Genomic DNA, 22,359 nt, shown 5'->3' with positions numbered 1-22,359 from the left:
TTTTTTTAAAAAAAAGCTAGGAAGCCTCTATATTGTCGAAGGCTTTCACGGCTGGAGAACGATGGTTGTTGTGGGTTCTCCGGGCTGTATTGCCGTGGTCTTGGCATTGTAGTTCCTGACGTTTCATCAGCAGCTGTGGCTGGCATCTTCAGAGGTGTAGCACCAAAAGACAGAGATCTCTCAGTGTCACAGTGTGGAAAAGATGTTGGCAGGTAATTTATATCTACTCAGGAGGGTTGGGGTTGGGCTGAGTCATCCTGTAAGAGTTTCCCAGGGTGTGGAATGCTAATGTAGGGAGGCTTCACTGTATCCTGAGGAGGTTCTCTTTCCATTCTGTGACAGTACAGATAAGCTGAGATAAAAATCCAATAACTAAGTGAAATATCAGAACTAGTACTTTAAATTTATTCTTAGACATGCCTTTAACATGATACCGTTAGCTACGCTAAATGCTCTTTAAAGGTGCAGTTATTAATTGCAAGGTTGCTTAGCCCTACACCAGAGGAATCACCGCTTTCTTTCCGTGTTTAACATCTCACTGATGGTGGAAATACACAGAAGAGAGAAACGTTAAAAATTCAAGTAGATTAATGTAATACAGCAGCAGTTCCTTGTCCAGTTAGCTTCTTTTGGGGCGAGAGCATGCTGAGCCTTGCATTTCATGGTGTGGCTTTCACTGTTAACATCCTGTAATGTTAGCGTGGTGTGTAGATTTACATGCAAGCAGCCCCAGCCAGCTGGGCTAACTAATTCTTTTGCAGATAAGAGGATCAAGGCAAATGAAATGGCTTAAGCTCATAACAACTTGGTTTAATGAACGCTGTAGTCAGGGTGAATCTCAGTGAAATGTCACATGGCCCTCTTATCTCCGGAGCTGTGATGGAGGAGAGGGGGGAACTCCACGGGTCTCAAATCCTATCTAGCCGTACAGTTCAGAGAACTGATCTGGAAGCAATGGGCATCATGGCACATCTGCTCACTGGGAAAGTGAAGCTTCGAACAGGGGGTGAGGGGTGGCATGTCAGTTGGGGACATTTCAGCACTGTTGAGTTTGACAATTGTGACGTTAGGCAGAAGAAGGGGACATAAGCACTTCCTCACGTAGGGCATCCCCCCCCCCTGGAATATGTTCTATGTAGGGAAATGTGTGTCTGTTTGCACGTGCAACCTCACACGTGCTCATCAAGCATGTGTCTCTCTTTGCATGCACGTGTGTCTTTTTGCATGTATCAGCAGCACAGGGCAACACGGGGCAAGCAGGCTGTATCTAGTGCATGGTTTGTGTGTTAAGAACACGGGAAATACTTTGCTGGATGATCAGACTAAGGGCCCATCTAACTAGGTGCCAGTGTGGTGCAGCAGCAAATATGTCATGCTAGGATCGAAGAATCCCCACAGTGTAATAGAGATCACTGGTTGACCTTGGGCCCGTCATGCTTTTTCAGCCTAATCTACCTCACAGGGCTGTTGGGAGATTAAAATGGGGAAGGGAGAACTACGTATTCCATTTTGAACTCTTTGGAGGAAAAGCGAGATCTGTTTTTCTAAGTGGCTAGCCAGATGCCTCTGGGAAGTTCGCAAACAAGGCATGAAAGCAACAGCTGCCCTGGCATATAGTTTTCTAAGGTAGACTGCCCCTGCAGAATGAGGTTCCCACATCTGTCTGCTGCCAAGGGCTTATCTGCATTTTACTTTGCAAATATGAACTGTATAGAAAGCATGAAGAGGTAAATATCTGTAAATATATAGTGGGACTGTGTTCCCTCACTCAGTGCTTACAGGTGCATCTCCCTTTTGCGCTGTACAGTGTTCACAGGGAGACATACAAAGAACAGGCAGCAAACATGTTCTTCCAGGTAAAATGCGGTTAATTAATTTGTGTGTGTGTGTTTTTAAAACTGCTCCATTTCTTGTATTGATTTTGTTTAATGGTGCATTTTAAGAATAGGTGCGTGCAAATTACTCAGAGGGCTAGAAGTGTGTTTTATTAGGGTTAAAACCTGCCTTATCTCCTGGGCTTAGGACAGGGTACAGCCATAGAACTAGAAATGTTAGGCAAATCAGCGCCCTCCAGTGGCTTCCAGTCTAAAGAACACCGGTGTATATGCACTCGTTTGTCTCTTGGTAACTGAAATATTTCATGATGACTTGCTTAGGTAAATGGGAAGCCACAAAACACAAACCCCGTACTTTTCAGCAACCTCAGTTCACTTATTCGTCTGACCAGGGCTTTTTTTCAGCTGGAACGTGGTGGAACAGAGTTCTGGAATCTCTTGAAAATGGTCACATGGCTGTTGGCCCCGCCCCCTGATCTCCAGGCAGAGGGCAGTTTAGATTGCCCTCCGTGCCGCTGGAGTGGCGTGGAGGGCAATCTAAACTGTCTGGAGATCAGGGGGTGGGGCTACCAGCCATATGACCATTTTCTCCGACGGCAACCCACTAAGTTCCACCACCTCTTTTCCCCGAAAAAAGGCCCTGCATCTGACAGTCGCCAGCAGTCATATGATAAATTTGTGTGCATGTGTGACTTAGTCTAAAATATAAGGAGCACATGGCATTATTTGGGAGAGGGGAAACCCTGCCTCTAAAGAAAGCCTTTTAGTCATGAAAGGAATTGTGCAGCATTCTCTTTTAACAGATTTTCTGTATCTTTGGTGCTTGGATCTCACTTCCCATTTCTTTTTTTCCCCCTCATGCAGTGGTCATGTGTCTCAAGTCAGCAACAACGGCATCCCTGCTTCCGGAGAGTGAGTGACTGATTTGCTTTACTTCCCTCTTTTCTTTTTAATTGCTTGCCCTATTTTTGTTCTTAATCTGTTCTGTCGATTTGGCAGACTTGTCAGGACTTTGTCCCTGACCAAAGTTGCTAGCAGTTCACCCAGCTCAAAAATGAGGTCACGTCCAATATGTAGATTGACGTTTTTTAGATCGGCAATAGACTTGGGTTTTGAGGGCTAGGTGTGCATCTTCCTGTATTTTGCAAGCCATCTTTTGGCACACGTTGGTTTAATGTTATGATCTGTTCAAAGACCTTTTGCTCTTAGCAAGTTGACTGGAGAGGTTTTTATTTTTATTTGGCTTGACAGGTATTTAGAAAAAACCATCCGGTCGGCTGTTGAGCAGCATCTCTTCGATGTTCATGGATCTGGAGGACAAAGTTCGGAAGACTCCGAATCGGGAACCTCATCAACTTCATCAAATGTGTCTGCCCGGCAACGGAGGCGGCATCACAAAGAGCAGGATGAAGCCCGAAGGAACAGAGATATGTACGGTGGCATTTTTCTCTCTCTCCTCCCCATCCCTTTTAGAAACCGATGATAACAAGTTTCAGATAGTTTCAGATTTTTAAAAAAGTCTGTTTCTTCATGCACACTGGGGGAAACATTTGTATATAAAATGCATTGACTGTCTTCCTGCAAGCAAAGATTAACAACGGACAAACAGTAATGATATTTTTTTTAAAAAATCCACTGTTATTTCAAAACCACTATGTTGTTGACACACATCCCAGCCCGAGACATCAGGGCACGACCAAGTCAAGTGTCCTACATGAGCTCTTTGTTTTCTGATCTGCTGGTGAAGCCCTGCCCCAGGTGCCTTCGTTTGCGAGTGCTAGACTGTCCACGGCAAGAATCAAGGTTTTATCTGTGGTGGTGACCTCTGTTCTTTGGAAGGCCTTCTCGTGGGAGGCTCACCAGGTGCAGTCCCTCCCCTCTCTTTTCAGGGGAAGGCAAATTTACAGTCAGCTAGTCCATCAAACAAGCTTTTTTATTGTCGCTGTGCTTATTCTGACACTTTATTTTGACAGCCCTGCTGCTGTGGGCAGGTGTCTGCTTAAGCTTCTGCAGACTGGTTTTTGGATTTTAGACTTAAGTTGCCCTTATTGTAAAACCGCCTCAGGGCTGAAATACTGACCATAGTGGTGATCTACAGTAACAACAGTACTTAGCATTTATATAGCTGTTTCAGCATTCAAAGTACTAATATATTGTCAAAATTACAACAGCCTTGTAGGGTGGGCTAGAATTATTGTCTCCAGATTGCTGAGAAAGGGGCCATTTTAAGGATGAATGCTCCTTAGGTGAGAAGAAAGCAGCAGAGACACAGGAAGCAGATAAATGACTTGCCTATGGCCACCTAGTTCATGAATAGTGGAGGTGAGGTTTGAACTAGTAACCTCCCAGATCATCCTAGTTAAACACTTCTGTTGTTGTTATTTATTATTATTTTGTTTGTAGTCTGTTTTTCTCACTGATACTCAGGGTGGTTCACACAGTGTAGGTCGAAGTAATCAATAGGATGAGAAATCTAATAAGCAATGTAATAAAAACAGAATTACAGCAGTCTGAAACAAAGCATAAAGCACTAGAGACAATACATGAAACAGTGCAAAAAAGGTATTGCCTGAGTATAAAAACAAAGCAGTGGGAGCAGGGTAATACATACAACAAGCAGATAATACATATTGTACACAGTTCAACAAGTTGGAGGAAGGCTCCTTAGTCTGGAGAAAAGCTGCTTGGAGGATGGTTGTATCCATCCTGGTATGAATAAAATGTACACACAGAATGGTGGTAGAGCGTGCTCACGTCAAGTTGTAACTGACTTACAGTGACTCCCAGTGGGGTTTTCATGGCAAGAGACTAACAGAGGTGGCTTGCCATTGCCTGCCTCTGCAGCCACGGTCTTTGTTGGAGGTCCCCCATCCAATTATTAACTAAGGCCAACCCTTCTTAGCTTCCAAGATCTGACAAGACCAGGCTTGCTTGGGCTATCCAGATTAGGACATGAGCACAGAGATGGGGACTGTAATTCTATATTTAAGATGAAGACTGTATATGCAAAGCAGCTAATTTGAAATTGGTATCAATTTGCACATGTGTATCCAATAACTGGAGGCCTGCTCTGTTAAATCCACCCAAAGTCACATTCCAACCCTTGCAGTTGTTCAGGGATTAGATGGCACCCTTGCATCCGGTTCCCAGAGTTTCCATCCAGGAAAGAGGAGCTGCTGCTCAGAAAGAGATCATCGCCATCATTTTATTACAGTACCAAGACCAGTATACAGAAATTATATTACAAAACCACTTATCAACAGAAAGAGATCCGTTACATTGCATGTAAGAAGGTCCCAGTTTCAATGCATGCAGTTGAATAGAAACCCAGGTGGCAAGGCTGGGACCTGAGTCTGAGCCGTGGGAAACTGCCACTAATCAGAGGAGACAATAGATAGACCAACATTCTTGCTTGGTGTACCACTGCTTTATGATGTTCCTTGATAGCAGAGGGGCATGGCGTTATGATGCTGTCAGAGCACAGAACAGATGAAACGCTTATTTCGTCTCCTGTTGATGGGAGATATGTAGTGACAATATAGAAAATAAAAGGAAAATGTTCTTAGTGAATTTAAGTAGAAGACACGTCAATCGTACCTTTGAGAAGGGGTGCTGGTGGTTCCAGACATGCCTAAATTGATGTTCCTTGTTTTGGTCTCTGTTTTGCGAGGCTTCCTGGGTAAGTAGGTCAGAGCTGGTCTGGCGGACGTGTTTGTCAGCATATAGCACTGCAGATACGTTCCCCCTGCTTTCCCTCCGCCCCCCGCCACTGCCTTCTCTACCATTCACAGACCTGCCTTTTTAGCTGCTTTCTCACTCCAGCCCTCAAGCTCTGATTCTTTTACCACTAGAGCCCCACATTACAATAGACTGCAAGGCTGTTGGGAGCCCCAGCTTGAATGACATCTGCAAATTGGCTTGTTATTAAAGACAGGCGTAACCATTGCGGTGAATTGTGACAGCAAGCAGTTCTGAGAAGCGAAATCTTTAGCTTTGCAACCTTTGATGAGCCCGACTAAGTGGATTCTAACTCACAAAAGCTTTGGCCATAATAAATAACCCTTTTTTTAAATTTTGGCTGCAGCAAATGAATAAGGCTGCCCCTCTGGCACAGATCTGAAGTATAACCAATCGAATGAGTCCTCGCGTTAGGTCTAGAGTCTTGCTTTGGTGGACTCTGTTTTTTTCTTTCTGCATTAGGAAAAATGTATGAGAAAGCCCTTTATCAGTTGGGCTGTCATATGTCTCATAATGAACCCCTGGTAAACTTCATTCTTTGCTTTCAGCTGCAGTGTGCAGATGGATCCTCTGGCTGGCAGGCAGTCAGATTTGAATCCTATCCTCAGGCGTGGTCTTAGTGATTCTGGAACTCTGAGCAAAAGTCCCAGATGGGGCTTCAGAATCATTGTCCATCCCACCCCACTCCTCACCAAGCAAAGAGTGGCCTTCACTCTTTGCCCCTGCTGAGCAGAAGCCACTGCTGCCATCAGAAGCCGGATGCCTGAGCCCCAGGTGGAGCAGCTGCGAGTGGTGCTCACCCCTTCTTTGAGGGGGCAGGCTGTTGGCAGCACTCCACCAGGCGTGAGGCCTGGGGCAGGTCATGTTGCCCATTGGCTAAGACCTCCTCTTCCTGTCTTGTCTTCTGTTGTTATTGGCCAATGGACCTCCTTTCATATAAAATCAGATGGGCATAAAAACAGCATAGGCCACTGCTGGCAGATCAGGTTGATGGCCAGCACATTTGAAGCTCAACAAAGGTTACTTTGCAGGTTACAAAATTACTGCACAGAAGGACATTTTCCTGTGGAAACTGGTATACAGCTTGTATGTAAATTAATTGCATCTGGTCACCTTACATATGTTTTTGACATACTTCTGCATGGTGGTAATTGCAGGTTGCCTGTAATACAGTTGGATGAGGCATTGTTTTGTGGTTATTCCCATACTTACGTGTAGCTGTTTGGTAGTGTACGAATGAGCCCTGTGAAGATGGTGGGCCTATGGGGCTGGCGCATAGTGACACATAACTGAAGGTTGAAACATTCACTGCTCCATGCTCCCTGCAGTGGGAGTGGGGAGTGGATGAGGGCAGCTGCCAGATGCAGGATGCAGTAAGGATGAGGGAATGGTACGTGGAGGTACTCATCCTTCTGCTTTCCTTCCTCCCCCTCTGTATGGGTTCTCCATTCTTCTCCTTTTTCAGGGCTAATCATGATTCAGCGGTACTTCTACATTGCTGTCGACACTGACTGTGCTTCGTTCAAACTACAGTTTTCAACCAGGATTCAAAGCATCTTTGCAGACTGGTTGGAAACTAATCATAATCAGCGTTATCAGTTCTTCATAATGCTGTACTAGGCTTAGCTCCAGAGAGGAAAAGGTAGGGGAATTCATTTGTGAAAGGGCGATGGAGAGAGGAGAAGGAACCCGCAAGATGCTTTCAGTCTTCTAACCACAGAGAATGTTGTGTCTGCTATATGGGGCCCCTGAGTTCATGTCTGCATCAATCAGTCTATCACTGTTTTCATGTAATGTTGAACCTGTATAGAGGAAGGGGGGATATGCACAAGGTAGGGGAGGGGACTGATCCTGCAGTATGATCCCGAAACCCTAGTTTATTTGTGTGCTGGTTGCACAACTTATTTAATGTTCATGTTGTTTAGCACTGCGTCTCTGTTTTGCCATCCCCTGAAAAATAAGTTTGGAACTAAAGTGTTGTGATTATTTTCTCTTCATAAACCCTTATATAGTTTGGCAAAAAACTGCAGCTGTGCCTGTATTCCGGTGTTACTTTCCAGGGCACTGAAAACTAATTCTCTCTTAATTGCTAATATAAGCAAAGCTTTTTGTCCTACAAAATCATTCACAGACATAACGAAAGACTCGACACATGCTTTTCCCCGCCTGTTTGGGTGGCGGTGTTTTGTTCTTAAGCAATTAGTAGCCAAGAGGATTTGTGGCAAAGATTTTCCTTAATATTGTAGTTGATGAATTAGCCCTTGCATATGTGGCATCTGATTACATAATAGATTACGTAGTAAAGTAATAATCCATACAAATTAGAAACAAGCTTTGAGAGGGAAATTCCAGTCAAACAAATCCCCTTTTCCTATTGTACTCATGACAGTCCAAAACACCAACCTGGAGACTGAGCTACATATTTGTTTGAACACAACAAATATATCTTTTTTTAAAAAGTGAAGTTCCTCCAAATGTTGAGTTTTCCTTTGTACACATACATCTTCCGTCTAGTATTTACTTTTCCCATCCCTTTTCACAGAATTAGAATGGTGTACCCAGTTCTCTATTCCCAGTTTTATCATCACAACAACCCTGAGAGGTAGGTTAGGTTGAGAGAGTGTCTGGCCCAAGGTTGCCAAGCTTGCATGAGGATTTCAACCCAGATCTCTCCGAACCTATCTTAATAATCTGACCTCTACATCATACTGGCTGTTCCAGTTGCCTAATTAGGTGGTTTGTGTCTGACTGATGGGAGTCAAGAAGCTAGGCTCCTGGCAGTTAATTTAACTCCTTGTGCTAATTTCATGGCAGTCTCATGCACCCATTTCATTGATCTTAAATTGCACTGCAGTTAGACTTGTAGCTACCTAAAGGTCATTACCAGTAGTTAGAAAACAAATCATAAAACATGTAAACAAGCCCAGAGTCTAAAGAGGGTCTCTCCCCCGCCCCCAAGCAACTTCTGGCTTTGCTTTCACCAACTTGCTGAAACAGTCTATAACATTGCAACTTCTTTCTACAAAGGGAGGTCATCAATAAAGAGAACATTCCTTCTGGCTTCAGCAGCATTGAGGAATGTATGCTGACTGCACAGGATGTTGAAAAATTGCAAGAGAACAGCTCCGGGTACATTGGAGAAAGGAGCAAACCAAAGCGGCAGAAATCCAGCACCAAACTTTCTGAGCTTAATGACAACCAGGATAGCCCTCTGGTAAGGAATCTAGAACACTGTTATCCCGCCGTTCCTCCAAGGAGCTCAAGGCAGCATACATGGTTGTCCTGTCTCAATTTTTTTCTCAAAACAACCAGTGAGTCAGGTTAAGTTGGCCCAATGTCAAATTTGGCTCACCGGGGATTTGAACTTGGGGTCTCTCAAGTCTGAGTTCAGCACTCTAACCAGGACACCACACTAGCTTTGCTAGTGTAGCTTGCAGAGATGTTCCTTTGAAACTTGAAAGATGATGCTTTTTAGCTGCCTAATCATGGCAAATGGCTATTCTGAGTCATTTGCCAGAAGCAATCCCTCAAAAGTCACTAAGCAGCAGACAGTGTGGCTGGCTCACCTATGGCACTGTAATTGATCAACCGATCGTACCCAAAGAGTGTTTGTAAATGGTTCTCATCATCTTGGGGAGGAGTGACAAGTGGAGTGCCTCAGAGATGTGCCCTGAGCCTTGTGTTGTTCAACATCTTTCTAAATGACTTGGATGAAGGAATAGAGGGGATGCTCATTACATTGCAGAAAATGCTTAATTGGGAGTTGTAGCCAATACAGTAGAAGATAGAATCAAGGTTCAGGATGATCTTGGCAGGCTGGAAAACTGGACTAAAACTAACAAAATGAATTTCAACAGGGAAGTTCTGCATTTAGGAAGGGAAAAAACCCCAAATGCATGGTTGAGATTTGTCTTGATTGTAATAGATATGAAGAGGATCTAGGGGTCTTAGACTGTACCCTGAACGTGAGCCAGTGGTATGATGCAGCAGCTAAAAAGACAAATGTGATGTTGAGCTTCAGCAACAAAAGTACAGTGTCCGTCTCCTGAAGTAATGGCATAATTTAGTCTGCTCTGGCTGAACTTCATTGGAAGTAATGTGTTCAGTTTTGGGCACTACAGTTTAAGAAGGGTGTTGACAAGCTGGAACATGTCCGAAGGAGGGCTACAGAGATGATGAGGGATCTGGGGACCAAGTCGTGCAAGGAAAGGTTGAAGTCGTTGGGTATGTTTAGCCTAAAGAGGAGACAACCGAGACGTGATAACGATAGCAGTCTTCAGATATTTGAAGGGCTGTTGCATAGAGGTTGGAGCAGAGTTGAGGGTTGAACCAGAACCAATGGTTAAAATTAAACCAAAAGCGTTCTCGGCTAAATATTAGGAAGAGCACGGAACAGTCTTCTGTACGTGGTGGTAGCCTCTCCTTTTTTGGAGGTTTTAAGCAGAGACTAGATGGCCATCTGTCAGCAATATGGATTCTATGGCTCAGTATGAACTTAGGCAGGTCATGAGAGTGAGAGCAGGAAGGGATCTCCCATGTTGCTTTTCAGTGCCAGTAGCAAAGTGTCTCATCACTTGCGTGGAAAGAGCTCTCTCATCATCTTTATGGCATAGCCCTGTGCTGCATTTTGGACTCTTGAAACGCCACGCTGTGTAGTGGACTGGCCAACTGAATGCAGTTCTACCCCTTTTCTACCTTGTACCAAGAGATGGCAAATTCTGTGGCTGTTCTTGTCTGACCTATCAGTGGATAGGCTGTACTATCATTTCCCCTCCTGTCTTCTTTTAAAGGGTTTTTTTTTTAAAAAAATCTGGAAGCTTTTGATTATCACTTGGCCAGTCAGTCCCAGTTTGAGTATAAGGCTAGTAAGATGTGGACACTGAACTGTTCCTCACACATGACAGTTGCCGTGTTTGACTGCTTCAGGCAGCTTAATTTCAAGCCCTGTGAGGAGAGGGGTGACAGACTTGACCTCCCTTGCTGGATGATAATATTGCTTACCTCAGCTTCCGTCAGCAAATGGCAGGGAGACGTCGGAAGCCAGGGCTAAGCTCTCCCAACTTGTCAGTTCTTCACCGCAGCTTGCTAAAATCCCTCTTTGACCTTCATAGCGGAAGCTGGCTGTCTGTGGCAGCGAGGTGTGAACATTGCTGATGTAACTTCAGGGTCTTCCTTTTGCAGGCTCAGGCAGTGGCGATCCCTCAAACGTTCCCAGCTGCTGACGGTGGGGAAGGAAGTGGGTTGGCTACAGGGCAGCAGCACCTTTCATGGAACTCCACATTTTTTTGAAAACGCAGCCTTTTTATCTGAGGGTTAAATTTATTTATTTATGTATTTATTTTATTCGATTTATACCCCGCCCTCCCCACAAAATGGGCTCAGGGCAGCTAACAACATTAAAAAATACATTAAAATCACAAAAACATAAAATCAATAATAATTTTAAAAAATCATTAAAATAGTCCAGGAGCAGGCTATTTAGACAAATACTGGGAGTCAGTATACGGGCATAGCAGATGGCCAAGGGCAGCCCCAGAAGAAGTGGTGGCCTTAGATGGGAGGACACCCGCTGGCACTCAGCGGAAGGCCCGGTGGAACATCTCCATTTTACAGGCCCTGGAGAACTGTAACAGGGCCCCCAGGGCCCGTATCTCCAGCGGGAGAACGTTCCACCAGGCTGGGGCCAGGGCAGAAACATCTTTAAAATGTTTCCTCTGAGTTTTTTAATTAAGTTCCAAAGTTGTCTGTCCCCCGCTCCCCCCAAAACAAGGTCAGTTTTAAGCTTAGACTTTGTACCATGTGTTATGCTATTCAGATCTTGAGTCCCTACTTATTTACTAAACAAATTCCTGTAGCCTCATTTATGCTGTGGAAACAGGGGACTTCAAAGGACAGCAAAAAGGACATGAGGATATAGGGTCAATAGGGTTGCCAGACTGAAACAGGAGAGGCCCGGTCGCTTGTGGGTCTTTGGTTTTGAGGCAGTTCAAGAAACAAACTTGTGCTCTTGTCAGAGATAAAGATGCCTAAAGGGGTTGGGAAGCTTCCAGTGAAGGAGCAATAGAGGGAATTGTATTGCTCTAAATAGTGCCATTCCTGGAAAACAAATTAGATTTGTGGGATAAGAGAGGGATGAAATGAATAACTGATCTTCCAAAAGTCTGAGGGAAAAGTTGGAGAGGCAGAAGATGCTGATGCCTGTAGAAGGTTGTTAGCCTGGCGAGGCCTGTAAAGAGAAGACGTTTGAGAATGGAGAAGCGTTGCCTGTGAGGATTTTGCAGCATGCCCACAAATAGAGAGATTTGTATCTCGCAACCTTTGCATTTCCATTAACTTTTACAGTCTCAACTGCTTCCATTAAAGAACCAACCTTCTCCTTCCTTGGTGGGGCATTGTGGAGGTGCACATTGCTCCATGACAGTGGCACCCCAGAACCATGCCATATATGGCCCTTTTCTCTGCGTTCCTGCCCATCATTATTTGCATTTTACTAGTTATATCCTAAAGCTTGCATGCTATGATAGTTTTTTGTATGTGAGACAACCACATTTTTTAACATGGATTTTTATAGCAATTGTCTTGAATATTTGATGTTTTATAGATGATGGAAAATTTTGGCTCCTTGAGGCCGCTGGACAGAAGAGGACCAGATGACATGGAAGTTCTTTCTGAAAACAGGTGATTTGCTTAGAAATCATGATTTCATAGAATTTTGATAAGCAGAGGATCTGCTTAAACTTTGCAGTGAGATTGCTGGGTTTGAGCCAGATTTGTTAGCATCAAGCTGTGTTGCTCTAGATTTAATTTGCCTGCATTCATTCTCTTTGAGAGCTCTTTAGTTAAGTTTTTCTTGAATGGTAATGTTTTCAACATGCTTCTTAATAAGTATGCATAAGATAATACTGCAAGCCATTTAAACTCTAAGATCCAGAATGATATATTCAGTCTTAACTGTTTTTCAAAAGTTGCCTTTTGCTACAACAGGGGTCCCCAACCATGTTGAGCCTGTGGGCATTTTTGGAATGTTCAGAACTGGTAGTGAGTATCACTATAAAATAGCTGCCCAGGGGGCAGGGGATGGAAACAGTCATTAAAAAATTGAGATGTTTCAATCCAAGCATCCTTCAGTGATGGAGGCAGCTGTTTCTCAATAGGTGCTCTGTGAAAACACAACAGTGATGCCTTCTGGACTCTTCTGAAGCATCTCCTACTCTAGTGAAGTGGAGGAAATCCCAGACTGGCTCTTTGTTTTGTTGGCACCAGAAAACTCATTGGCCATAGCTGCCCATGGGCTCCTTATTGGGGATCACTGGACTATGACAGAGTTTTAATGTAAACTGTTCTTTTATCTTCTAGCAAAGACAATGAAAATGATGGTGATTCATCGAGACATTCTCAGGTTAGTGCCGTTTTTAAAAATTTCGTTCCCGGCCATAAAACAATAAAAAAGAAGCAAACATTGGGCGTAACTAGGTGTGTGGTTCAGAAGCTAGATGGTTGAACTTAAACCTCAGAAATCTGTGTCCGTATCCTGGCAGTACACACTAAATGGACAGACTAAAAACTTTCTGTCTGACCTTGGGCCCCCGTCATTCACTCTCAGACTTCCCTACTTCCCAGAGTTGCTTGTGAGGATAAAATTGAGGCTAAGAGAATTGTGTACATAACCCAGAGCTACTTAGATAAAGGGCAGAATAAAAAACGTGATAGGCAAATGGGTTTTTTTTTTGGCGGGTGGCAATGTTTGATCTGAAGCATCTTTTGAATTTTGAGAAAGAATAGTTGGCACCACTATAGAAATGGCTGTCAGAGGGAAGATCCAGTTGAAATGTTAGGAGGTTCTGCAGATGTTAAGAGGTTCCAGGCCAAGTGTCTTCTCAGGGCAGAGATGGTAGCTGCTTCTGAATGGGCACTCCCTGCAGCACAAAGACGATGCTTTCAGAGGCTCTTCTGAAGCACCTCCCACACCAAGGGATGGAAGAAAGCCACCATCAATCAGCTCCTTTCTTTGATGGAGATGTTGGTTTTGGTCCTGATTCAGAGTTGGGGTAGCAGGTGTCCTGTGTGGCTACAGGAGATGTTTCCAAGTCCAGAGGCAAAAGAGAGGGTGTGGCCAAGTTGAGTCCATGCCTAGGATAAACTCAGTGGTTTCCTCTTGCTGTCTCTGTTCAAGACCTTTTGGACTTTATCTCTAAGACTCAGGAAGCATATGGGCCCCAAGAAGCACTCCAGCAGCTACCATGTCACCCTGGGAATCACTAAACTAGATAGATCAACGTTAATAAACAGTTACAGCGCTGGAAGAAAGTTCTTGTGATAAAGTAAGAGGTAGCTATATTGTCGAAGGCTTTCACGGCCGGAGAACGATGGTTGTTGTGGGTTTTCCGGGCTGTATTGCCGTGGTCTTGGCATTGTAGTTCCTGACGTTTTGCCAGCATCTGTGACTGGCATCTTCAGAGGTGTAGCACTGAAAGACAGGGATCTCTCAGTGTCAAACTGTGGAGGAGATGTTTGCAGATGTAAGAGGTAGCTACTCTGTACGGTATCTAACACAGTGGTGGTAACTGCCCCAAATAAAATACATAACCAAAGAGCTTCGCACCGGTAATCTTCACACTACCCTTATAAAGTAGGTAGGGATTCTTATTCCCAAACTACTGAGGCAGAGTGAGGGTTGTTGAAGCTCCCCCTAGCAAGTTCATGCCAGAGGTGAAATTCAAACCTATGACTTCCTGGTTGGCAGCTCTGTCTTTTAATCACTACACTACACTGGCAAAATCAGTAGTCTGACTTCTTGTTGAGTTGTGTACAGAAGCAGTGATAAGCTCACTGCAGCTTCAGATCAATCTGTGTTCCTTGTTTCAGGTTTGCTTTGGTTTTTTGCTTGTCCCCATGACAGTTTTATTTATCCTATATTTTTTTTCTCCCTAATCTTGGTAGGTTCCTGCCCCCCCTTAATGCTTTCTTCTGCGAATTGCAGCTTGTACCCTTTGCTTTGGGGTTTATAGGGATTAAGAGAGGTAACTGTACGTTTAGAATGAGAGAACTACTTGTTCTCTGTCAGTTCTGTTTTTGCCTATTTTTTTTATTGTTGCTTTCTTACAGCATTTACAGGAATCACTTTTTGTCTGTAGTTCCCTAGAAACCAGTACTCTCTGTGTGAGTGGTGGTGGTAATGTTACCCAAATTGGCAGTCTCGTAATTAGTTGTGGGGAATTAGCTTAAAGGAGACAAAGCAAGAGAGGGTAACTAGAATATTCCACCTATGTGTACAGGGATTATTCCCTTAAGAGAACTCTCAAAAGAAGCCAGGCAGATGTTCATTCGGAAGGGTTTGTTTATTAAAAGAGAAATAAAAGGACAAACATACAGAAAACCACACACAGCACACATACGAAGCTAACTAAGAAGGAAAGGGGGAGAAAGCAGTTTTGGGGAAGGCAATAATTACCAGTCTCAAACAGACTGGTATATACTCACTCACTCATTCACTCTCTGGTGGGTAGGGAGTCCAGATATAGGGCAAAATGTTTTCTGGGACAAGCTGATGTATTTTCCCCCAAAACAATGACTTAATGGGCTTCTCTGGATGTGGACAATGGAGTTGGGAGAGGCTTAATGTGTCTACCTGAGATAGACTGTAGGTGTAAATGGTTCTTGATGACCCTGGAAGTACCAGATGGGAAAAGCTACCAGGTTTGCTGAATAGCATGGGTGTTGTTTGATTAGGGTAGATGGGTAAGGGGAAGTGAGGCTGGGCATTGACGAGATGAGTCAAGACTTTTCCTGGGAATCTCATTATCCTGGCTTATGCATCTCCCTGAGGCAAGAAGGGGGCGTTCAGTCAGTCAGCCGCTCTGATTCTCCTTTTGAAATGTTTTCCAGGCTCTTACCTGGCTAGCATCCATTTCGTGTTATTTCAGTCTAGGCAGTGCCTTGCATTTATGCTATATGAGGAGGGGCGCTCATGATTTTTTATACCTATAATCTGCCCCTCAGCAGGAGGAGGTGGTCTGATTGCTAACAGTAACACCTGCTCAAGGAAAATTGTACATTTGTATACAAAAATCACAGTATTGTAGAGACGGAAAGTAGTTATTCATTTGATTTCTTCCCCACATTTTGATCCAGAGAAGAATTACCATGGCAGCTTACGTAAAATAATAATCAAATGCAATTAAACTGAAGCAGTTTCTAGCCCATCCAATACATGATATAGCCTTAGGGTATGTCTGGCTTTGAGCCCAGCAGCGACCCTGGACTTTCCCCTTCTACCAGTAAAGTCTATCCCAACACCCATTCGCTGACCCCTTTTGGGGAGGGCCCTTCATGCCCTTCTTTTCCCCCCGGTAAAGAGCATCTCTGGGGCCCTTGATATTAATTGGAGCCATGGAATCTAGGAAAAGGAATTTATCTCTTTCCTTCCATGCCATTTTTCTAACCTAAAACGGCTGACATAGGAGATTCATTCGTGGACCTTCCAACATCTCATCGTCTGTTTTGGCCCTTAGACTTTTGTATTGGAAGGATACATGAGCTCAGAAGTTTAAAGCCTGCACTTTGCAAAGTTGTATAGCACACCAGTTCTGCAACACATGAAAGGGAATTTTGAATCCTTCCCCCATGAACATGTGGCGCTGCCTTATACTGAACCAGGCCGTTTATTGTATCCAGACAAGTGTTGACTCAGACCGCCAGCAGCTCCCCAGAGTCTCGAGTTGAGGTCTTTCACATCACCGACTACCTGATCCTTTTTTAAAAAAAAGTCCTGGAGATGCCAGGGATTAAACCTGGCCTGGGACTTCCTGCTCTTTTGCGAGCCACAGCCCCCGCCCTGCCCTTTTAGGGCAGACACTGTGTGGCACGTGTGTAGATTTTGACGTACCCTCGAGCACAATAATACACGTTCGACAGCCCGATCCTGTGGTGTTGCTGCAGCACAATCAGAGTCTTGAAGCTGCCTTACACTGCATCAGACCTTTGGTCCGTCAAGGTCAGTATTGTCTGCTCAGACTGGCGGAGATTCTCTGTGGTCGCAGGTGGGGGGTCTTTCACATCACCCACTACCTGCCCCCTTTTAAAATGGAGATGCCATGCCAGGGGTTGAACCTGGGACCTGCATGCAAAGCAGATGCTCCACCACTGAGCTGTGGCCTCTCCTCTGCTTGTGCTGAGCAAGGAAAGGAGAACAGAGCTGTGTAGCTCCACTTCCTGGTTTCTTAACTAACGCCAAGTAAATGGGCAACATTTGTTTTTCTTCTAGCTTAGCGCTGATGTTCCCAGAAAGGCTGTGTGTGGTGGGTGCAGATGCACCATGGAAATGATATCTTCTTGCCCCTCTTGAGACCCAAATGCCCCTGGGTGCCATGCTTCCCAAGTGAACTGGGCTAACGGCATTAAGGGGTTTGATGTTTCCTTGCGGTTTATGAGAGTCTTCCTCCTCGTCTTCACTGAAGCGGGGAAAAAGTTGCCCAAAATCAAAATTCTCACCAAAACTTTTAGCTACCTGCTGGATTCAGCGACGGGACAAAGCGGACATTTTGCAAGGACGGGGCCCTGAATGAGGGTTTTAAGAATTAACTTGTAATTAATTTAAAATTCAGTAGGTGCTCTCACTGTGGGGAAAAGGCAGGGAATTGGCCCAGAGATCGCATTATCTGGGTATTAGAGGGTCACAAAAATGTTACATTCTTTCCGGTTAATTTTACATTCCTCTCCTTTCTAAGCCTGTTGCTTAGGGGACTTAGGAACATACATTTTATAATAAACAGCTTTTTTCCCAGAATGAGAAAAAAAAGAATAGACTTCTTGGTCTTCAGACATAAGGAGGAAGGGGAAAATAGACATCGAAAGTCTCTCACCACAGGGAGATCTTCGTGTCTCAGTTGCTTCTGATGGTGATGGAGTGGGGTTTCACTGACCCCTTCATCTTCTCCTGCTGTTTCATCTTCTTCTCTCACTCTTACTGGCCACTGAAACGCCTCGCGAAGCCCCCTGCCCTCCATTTCCTTCTGGGCCTTCTCACCCACCCAAGCCTCCTCCAACCCTTGCTGAAAAATTCTAAATTACTGTTATCCTGTATCTGGTGACTAACTGTAAGCCCTGTTTTTGATAAACTGGCATAACGTACTTGGATGATAAGAGTTTTAGATTCTCATGCTACAGAGCTGTGAAGCCTCAGAGTATGTGAAGGGACTAGGTGACAGGAAGAGAAGGATGAAAGGGAGAATATCCATCCTCCATTCCCTCCCTCCTCCCAGGGACCTGGAGAGGCAGAAGGAAATGACCCTTCCTCTCTTTTCCGCTCCTTCTCTCTTTGTCCCCTGTGCTCACCTCCCTGGGTAGGCTGCTCTGTTCACTACTCCTGAAGACCTCGTGTGCTAGAGGAGCCAGCAGTGGCCGTGGGGAGCAGGTTGTCTCATTCACACCCTCGGAGGTTAAGGTGCTCTGCAGGCCGTGGTGTTTCAGTGTCCCATGGTGTTGTGGTTCAGATGTTAGACTAAGAGGGGAGAGGCCCAGGTTCAAATTTCCATTCCCTTTTGGAAGTTTGCTGGGGAACCTTGGGCCACTCAGACACATTCAGCCTCACACAGTTGTTCGGATGGTAAAATGGAGAAGAGGAAAATAACCTAAGTGGCTTTGGTTCCCCATTGGGAAGAAAGGCAGGGTGTAAAGCAACTGAAAAATAAGAAATTGCATCCAACCAACAGAGTCAAGGAGGTAACAGGCTAGCTGCCCCCCTTCCCTACTTTTTGCCTGCTTCTACCCTCTCTTTCCCTGTCGCTAATATATCCATGCTAGCCTTGGTTGCTGAGAAAGTTCTTGCTGCCTAAAATAGCGCTCATGCTGGAGCAATTAGTTCCCAAGCCTAGATTACTTTTACTTGGGCTTTTCTGGCAATTCCCCCCCCCCCCCCGCCAGTCTCCTGCAAAGCTATCCGTACACAGAGAGAGGCAATGTATGTTCCAACAGGTTTACGATAGTACTCTGATCTAAGTGGCATCTGGCAACCCAAAGCAAAAAAAAATTAAGAAACACATTCGCAGAAGCAGTGAGCTGGCCACGTCTGTTTAGAACGTCCCTGTAAATTAACTGTGCCTCCCTTGGGCCCAGGCTGCCTTTATTCTTCAGGAGGCCTTATGGATTATTCATTGCATTAAGAACTGCATGAATGAACAAGTAACCCACGGAGTGTAACTAACAGTTGTGGAGAACGTCGAAAGATCCACTTTTACCCTGAGATTCCCAATCATGCTGTCCGCTCAGCAGAGCTAGAGGGGAAAAAATGTGGCAATGTTTACTATGGTTTTTTTTTTAAGTTCCAATCCAGTCTGTACGTTTCACACTTGCCGCAAAGGCTGAAGTTCTAAGGTTGTTGTAGAGGTACACTTAATTCTGTAAGGTTATAAATAAATCTGCTGGCTAATTACGCTTACGGCTTGCTGCCTGATGAATATTCTGTTGACTTCAGGTTACTGAAGAAAATGTTCTGGATGTTATGCACTCAGTTGCCATATCCCAGTTACTGTAAAAAGCAAACACAACTCAATCACCCTGACCTGCTTGTATTGCATTACTTTGAAAGATCATTGGTGACCGTGAATTACAGCAGCGTGACAGCAAGAGGGCAGATCAGAAGCTGGTACGGCATGTCTTATAGAGAAAAAGGGATAAGAAAGTTCATTTCTACCCTGTTATGAATCTTGTTACTAAAGGATTGTGGTAGCTTCAAATTCTCAACTGGAGGAGGTGGATGTTTTTGTGGATTGCAAAGAGATTTCATCTTGAATTAACATTTTTTGCACTGAAGCAGTTGGTTGTAAGAAATCATAGTAAAGCGCTTTACAAAAAATCTTTGCAATGTTTTTCTTTGTACATTAACCAGGCAGGAAAGGAAGTAAAGAGTTATGCAATGCATTGGGGTCCAGAGGGTTGACAGAGCAGGGTGTTTTCAGTGTCAAAAGTGTACTTTTTCTTTTGTTGGGATCGAAACAGGGCCTCCCATTTTTTGAGGCTCGCTGGCTGGGATTTTTTTCTGGGAAAAGAAGTGGTGGAACTCAGTGGGTTGCCCTCAGAGAAAATGGTCACATGGCTGGTGGCCCCGCCCCCGATCAGCAGCACGGAGGGCAATCTAAACTCCCCTCTGTCTGGAGATCAGGGGGCGGGGCCACCAGCCATGTGACCATTTTCAAGAGGTTCCGGAACTCCCTTCCACCGCGTTCCTGCTGAAAAAAAGCCCTGCTCGCTGGTATTCTGGACAAGCAAGTGGTCCATTAGTGAGAAGGGTAGGGGGGACAGAGCAGATGGCATTGCTAGAACTAGCAAGTAACTTACTGTATATAGTAAGAGTTGTTTCCCCACCTCTGCCTTTATAATCTCTGGGGTAGTTTTGCCTTCCTCACTGCAACAGTATCCCCAATAACTAACAATAACTCTCCTTTATTTAGAAAGGAGAAAGTCAAGGGGTGCATTTGGAGATACAAAGCCTGCCCATTGATGGCCCCATTTACACTCAGGCTAAGCTCCTCTCTACATAGCTGTGCCCTTTCCCCACATATCCTCAGCCTGGGTGCTGTTTCTTGGTTGCATTTGAGTGTGACCATGGTCGCTTCCACATGGGCATTTTGCTCCTGGTCAGGTTTCCAACTGCAGTCGGTTATTTCTGAAGCATCGTTGCCCATTCTGTTGTCTGTCCATGGCTCCTCCATGCTTTCTTTGTGCTTTCTCAATTCACCTTTGATTCAATGTTTCCTGCCAGTATAAAAACTAAAAAAGCCTCCATTGTTGCGGGGCACTGGCAGCTACAGAAGAGTGGGGCAGGGAAAGTATAGGGATATCCACCATCTGGAAGCCCTGAATTTGTGGCCATGGCGCTGGCGGAAACAGGAAAACCACAGGGAGTCATTGCTGTGTGTAAGACCCCTAACAGTGTAGTCCCAAGCAGTATTTATACCCTTCTAATCCCATTGGTTTCAGTAGATTTAAAAAAGTATAACTCTGCTAGATTTATACTGCTGATGTTAAGATACACAAGTATATATATATGCACAAGCACATATTGATAATTAAGTGTTCTTTGTTTTGCTGAATGCAAGTAATGAAATCTAAAAAAAACTTGGCTGCCTTTTTCTCCCCTTCCTAATAAATGATAGTGCAACCCTGCTCAGAATTTAAGCCATTGATTTCAGTGGGTTTAGGCAGAAGTAACTGCGTATGATTGCACTGACAGTAACCTTCCCGACGTGTTGGCTCCAAGTTAGTGATTCCAGTGGTTCCATGAGCCATTTTATAAGCCAAATGAATGGGTGGGATAGAGTTCTTCTTAATATTGATTATGCACACTTATAAAATTGGTCTGAATATTTGGAAGGAAGGTGATTCTCTAGGCAAATGCATTGCCACTGACAAATGGACAATGGCTGATTTAACTTTATTTACTTACTTCACTTATACCCTCCTTTTGTCCCCATTGGGGCCGTAAAGCAGTGTATACTGTTCCCCTCTCCTCCATTTTATCTACACAGCGAATGAGGTCGTGAGTTTGTGACTGGCCAAGGGGCACCAGCAAGCTTTCGTAGTAGAGTGGGATCTCCCGAACCTGGGTTTCCCAAATCCTAGCCCAACACTGAAACGATTACACAACACTGGGTCTTACTTCTGAACTTTCTGAATAAAAGATACTGCACGAGGCGGGTGTGGCTTGGCTGTCTTAGAGGGAAATCTTAAGTGGGTATCCTCAGAAGCAAGCCAGTGGGGCTTACTCCCAGAACAGCGTTCTTAGCATTGCAGCCTTAGAACAGCAAATTCATATGCACCACAAGGGACAATCTTGTGGCATGTCGATTTTGAGACTCTGGCAGTACAGTTTCGAAACTGGAAGTTAATTTGATCCAGAAAACATGTCTGTTTTGAACACAAAGTTCTCTCTTTCCCTGGAGCCGATTTGGCAGATGAAAACTGTGCAGTATAAGTACTTTATGACTCTCGGTTGCTGGAGTTGCTCTGGTTTGCTTATTTATGGTTGGTGTGTCTTTTCCCTGCTCAGGGCAGTTGTTTTCACATATATTTCTTTTATGTGTCTGTAGCAAAAGCTAGATTCAGTTGCAGCATCAATTACTTCACTGAATGCAGATACACACTTAAGGCTTTGGGTTTTTTAACGCGCTGACAATTGGAAACAGTGGTTTCTCACAAGCAGAATTTTGTCTGTCTGTGTAGCTCAAGCTCTGGAAGACCGGTGCTCTGGGTTCGCAGCATGATTGTCCAGATATCAGCAGTGCCTAGTGAATTGACTTGCTTTATAAAAAGAAAGGGGCTGCACGCCCATCTGACTTATACCAAAGTTTTTCCCATTGATTCCTACAGGAGTAGGATTTGTACCCTTGAACTACAGCCCTATTCAAACTTACTTGGTTGTCCACCCCATGCAACTCCGTGGGACTATCTTCTGAGTGAAAATGCCTAGAATTGGGCTGCAAGACTGATTATAAGAACACTTACTTGGAAGTTAAGTTCTGCTGCAGTAAGTGGAACTTCCCAAGCAAATACGTTTAAGATCATAGATCCAGAGGAGTTAGCCATGTTAGTCTACAGTAGCAAAATAGCAAAGAGTGCAGCAGCACCTTTAAGCCTAACCAGCTTTATTGTAGCATAAGCTTTTGAGAATCACAGTTCTCTTCGTCAGATGCATTTGACGAAGAGAACTGTGATTCTCAAAAGCTTATGCTATAATAAAGTTGGTTAGTCTTAAAGGTGCTAATGGACTCTTTGCTATGTTTAAGATCAG

At 44.4% G+C, this 22,359-nt stretch overlaps 1 protein-coding gene across 4 annotated transcripts in view; it reads left to right on the top strand.

Annotated features, from left to right (window-relative positions):
• Positions 1–22,359, top strand: part of FAM13A (family with sequence similarity 13 member A) — a 172,271-nt gene that overhangs the window by 117,261 nt on the left and 32,651 nt on the right. For all 4 annotated transcript variants that reach the window (XM_054990382.1, XM_054990380.1, XM_054990384.1 and 1 more), the window contains 5 exons: positions 2,700–2,747; positions 3,087–3,266; positions 8,601–8,787; positions 12,175–12,251; positions 12,930–12,972. In XM_054990382.1, coding sequence (XP_054846357.1) covers positions 2,700–2,747; positions 3,087–3,266; positions 8,601–8,787; positions 12,175–12,251; positions 12,930–12,972 — 535 coding nt within the window. The remainder of the gene's footprint in view (positions 1–2,699; positions 2,748–3,086; positions 3,267–8,600; positions 8,788–12,174; positions 12,252–12,929; positions 12,973–22,359) is intronic.

This window comes from Eublepharis macularius, chromosome 10 (assembly GCF_028583425.1).
Source record: "Eublepharis macularius isolate TG4126 chromosome 10, MPM_Emac_v1.0, whole genome shotgun sequence".
Taxonomy (NCBI): Eukaryota; Metazoa; Chordata; class Lepidosauria; order Squamata; family Eublepharidae; genus Eublepharis; species Eublepharis macularius.
The sequence above is the reverse complement of the archived record's forward strand: the minus strand, read 5'-3'. Positions and strand labels throughout refer to the sequence as shown.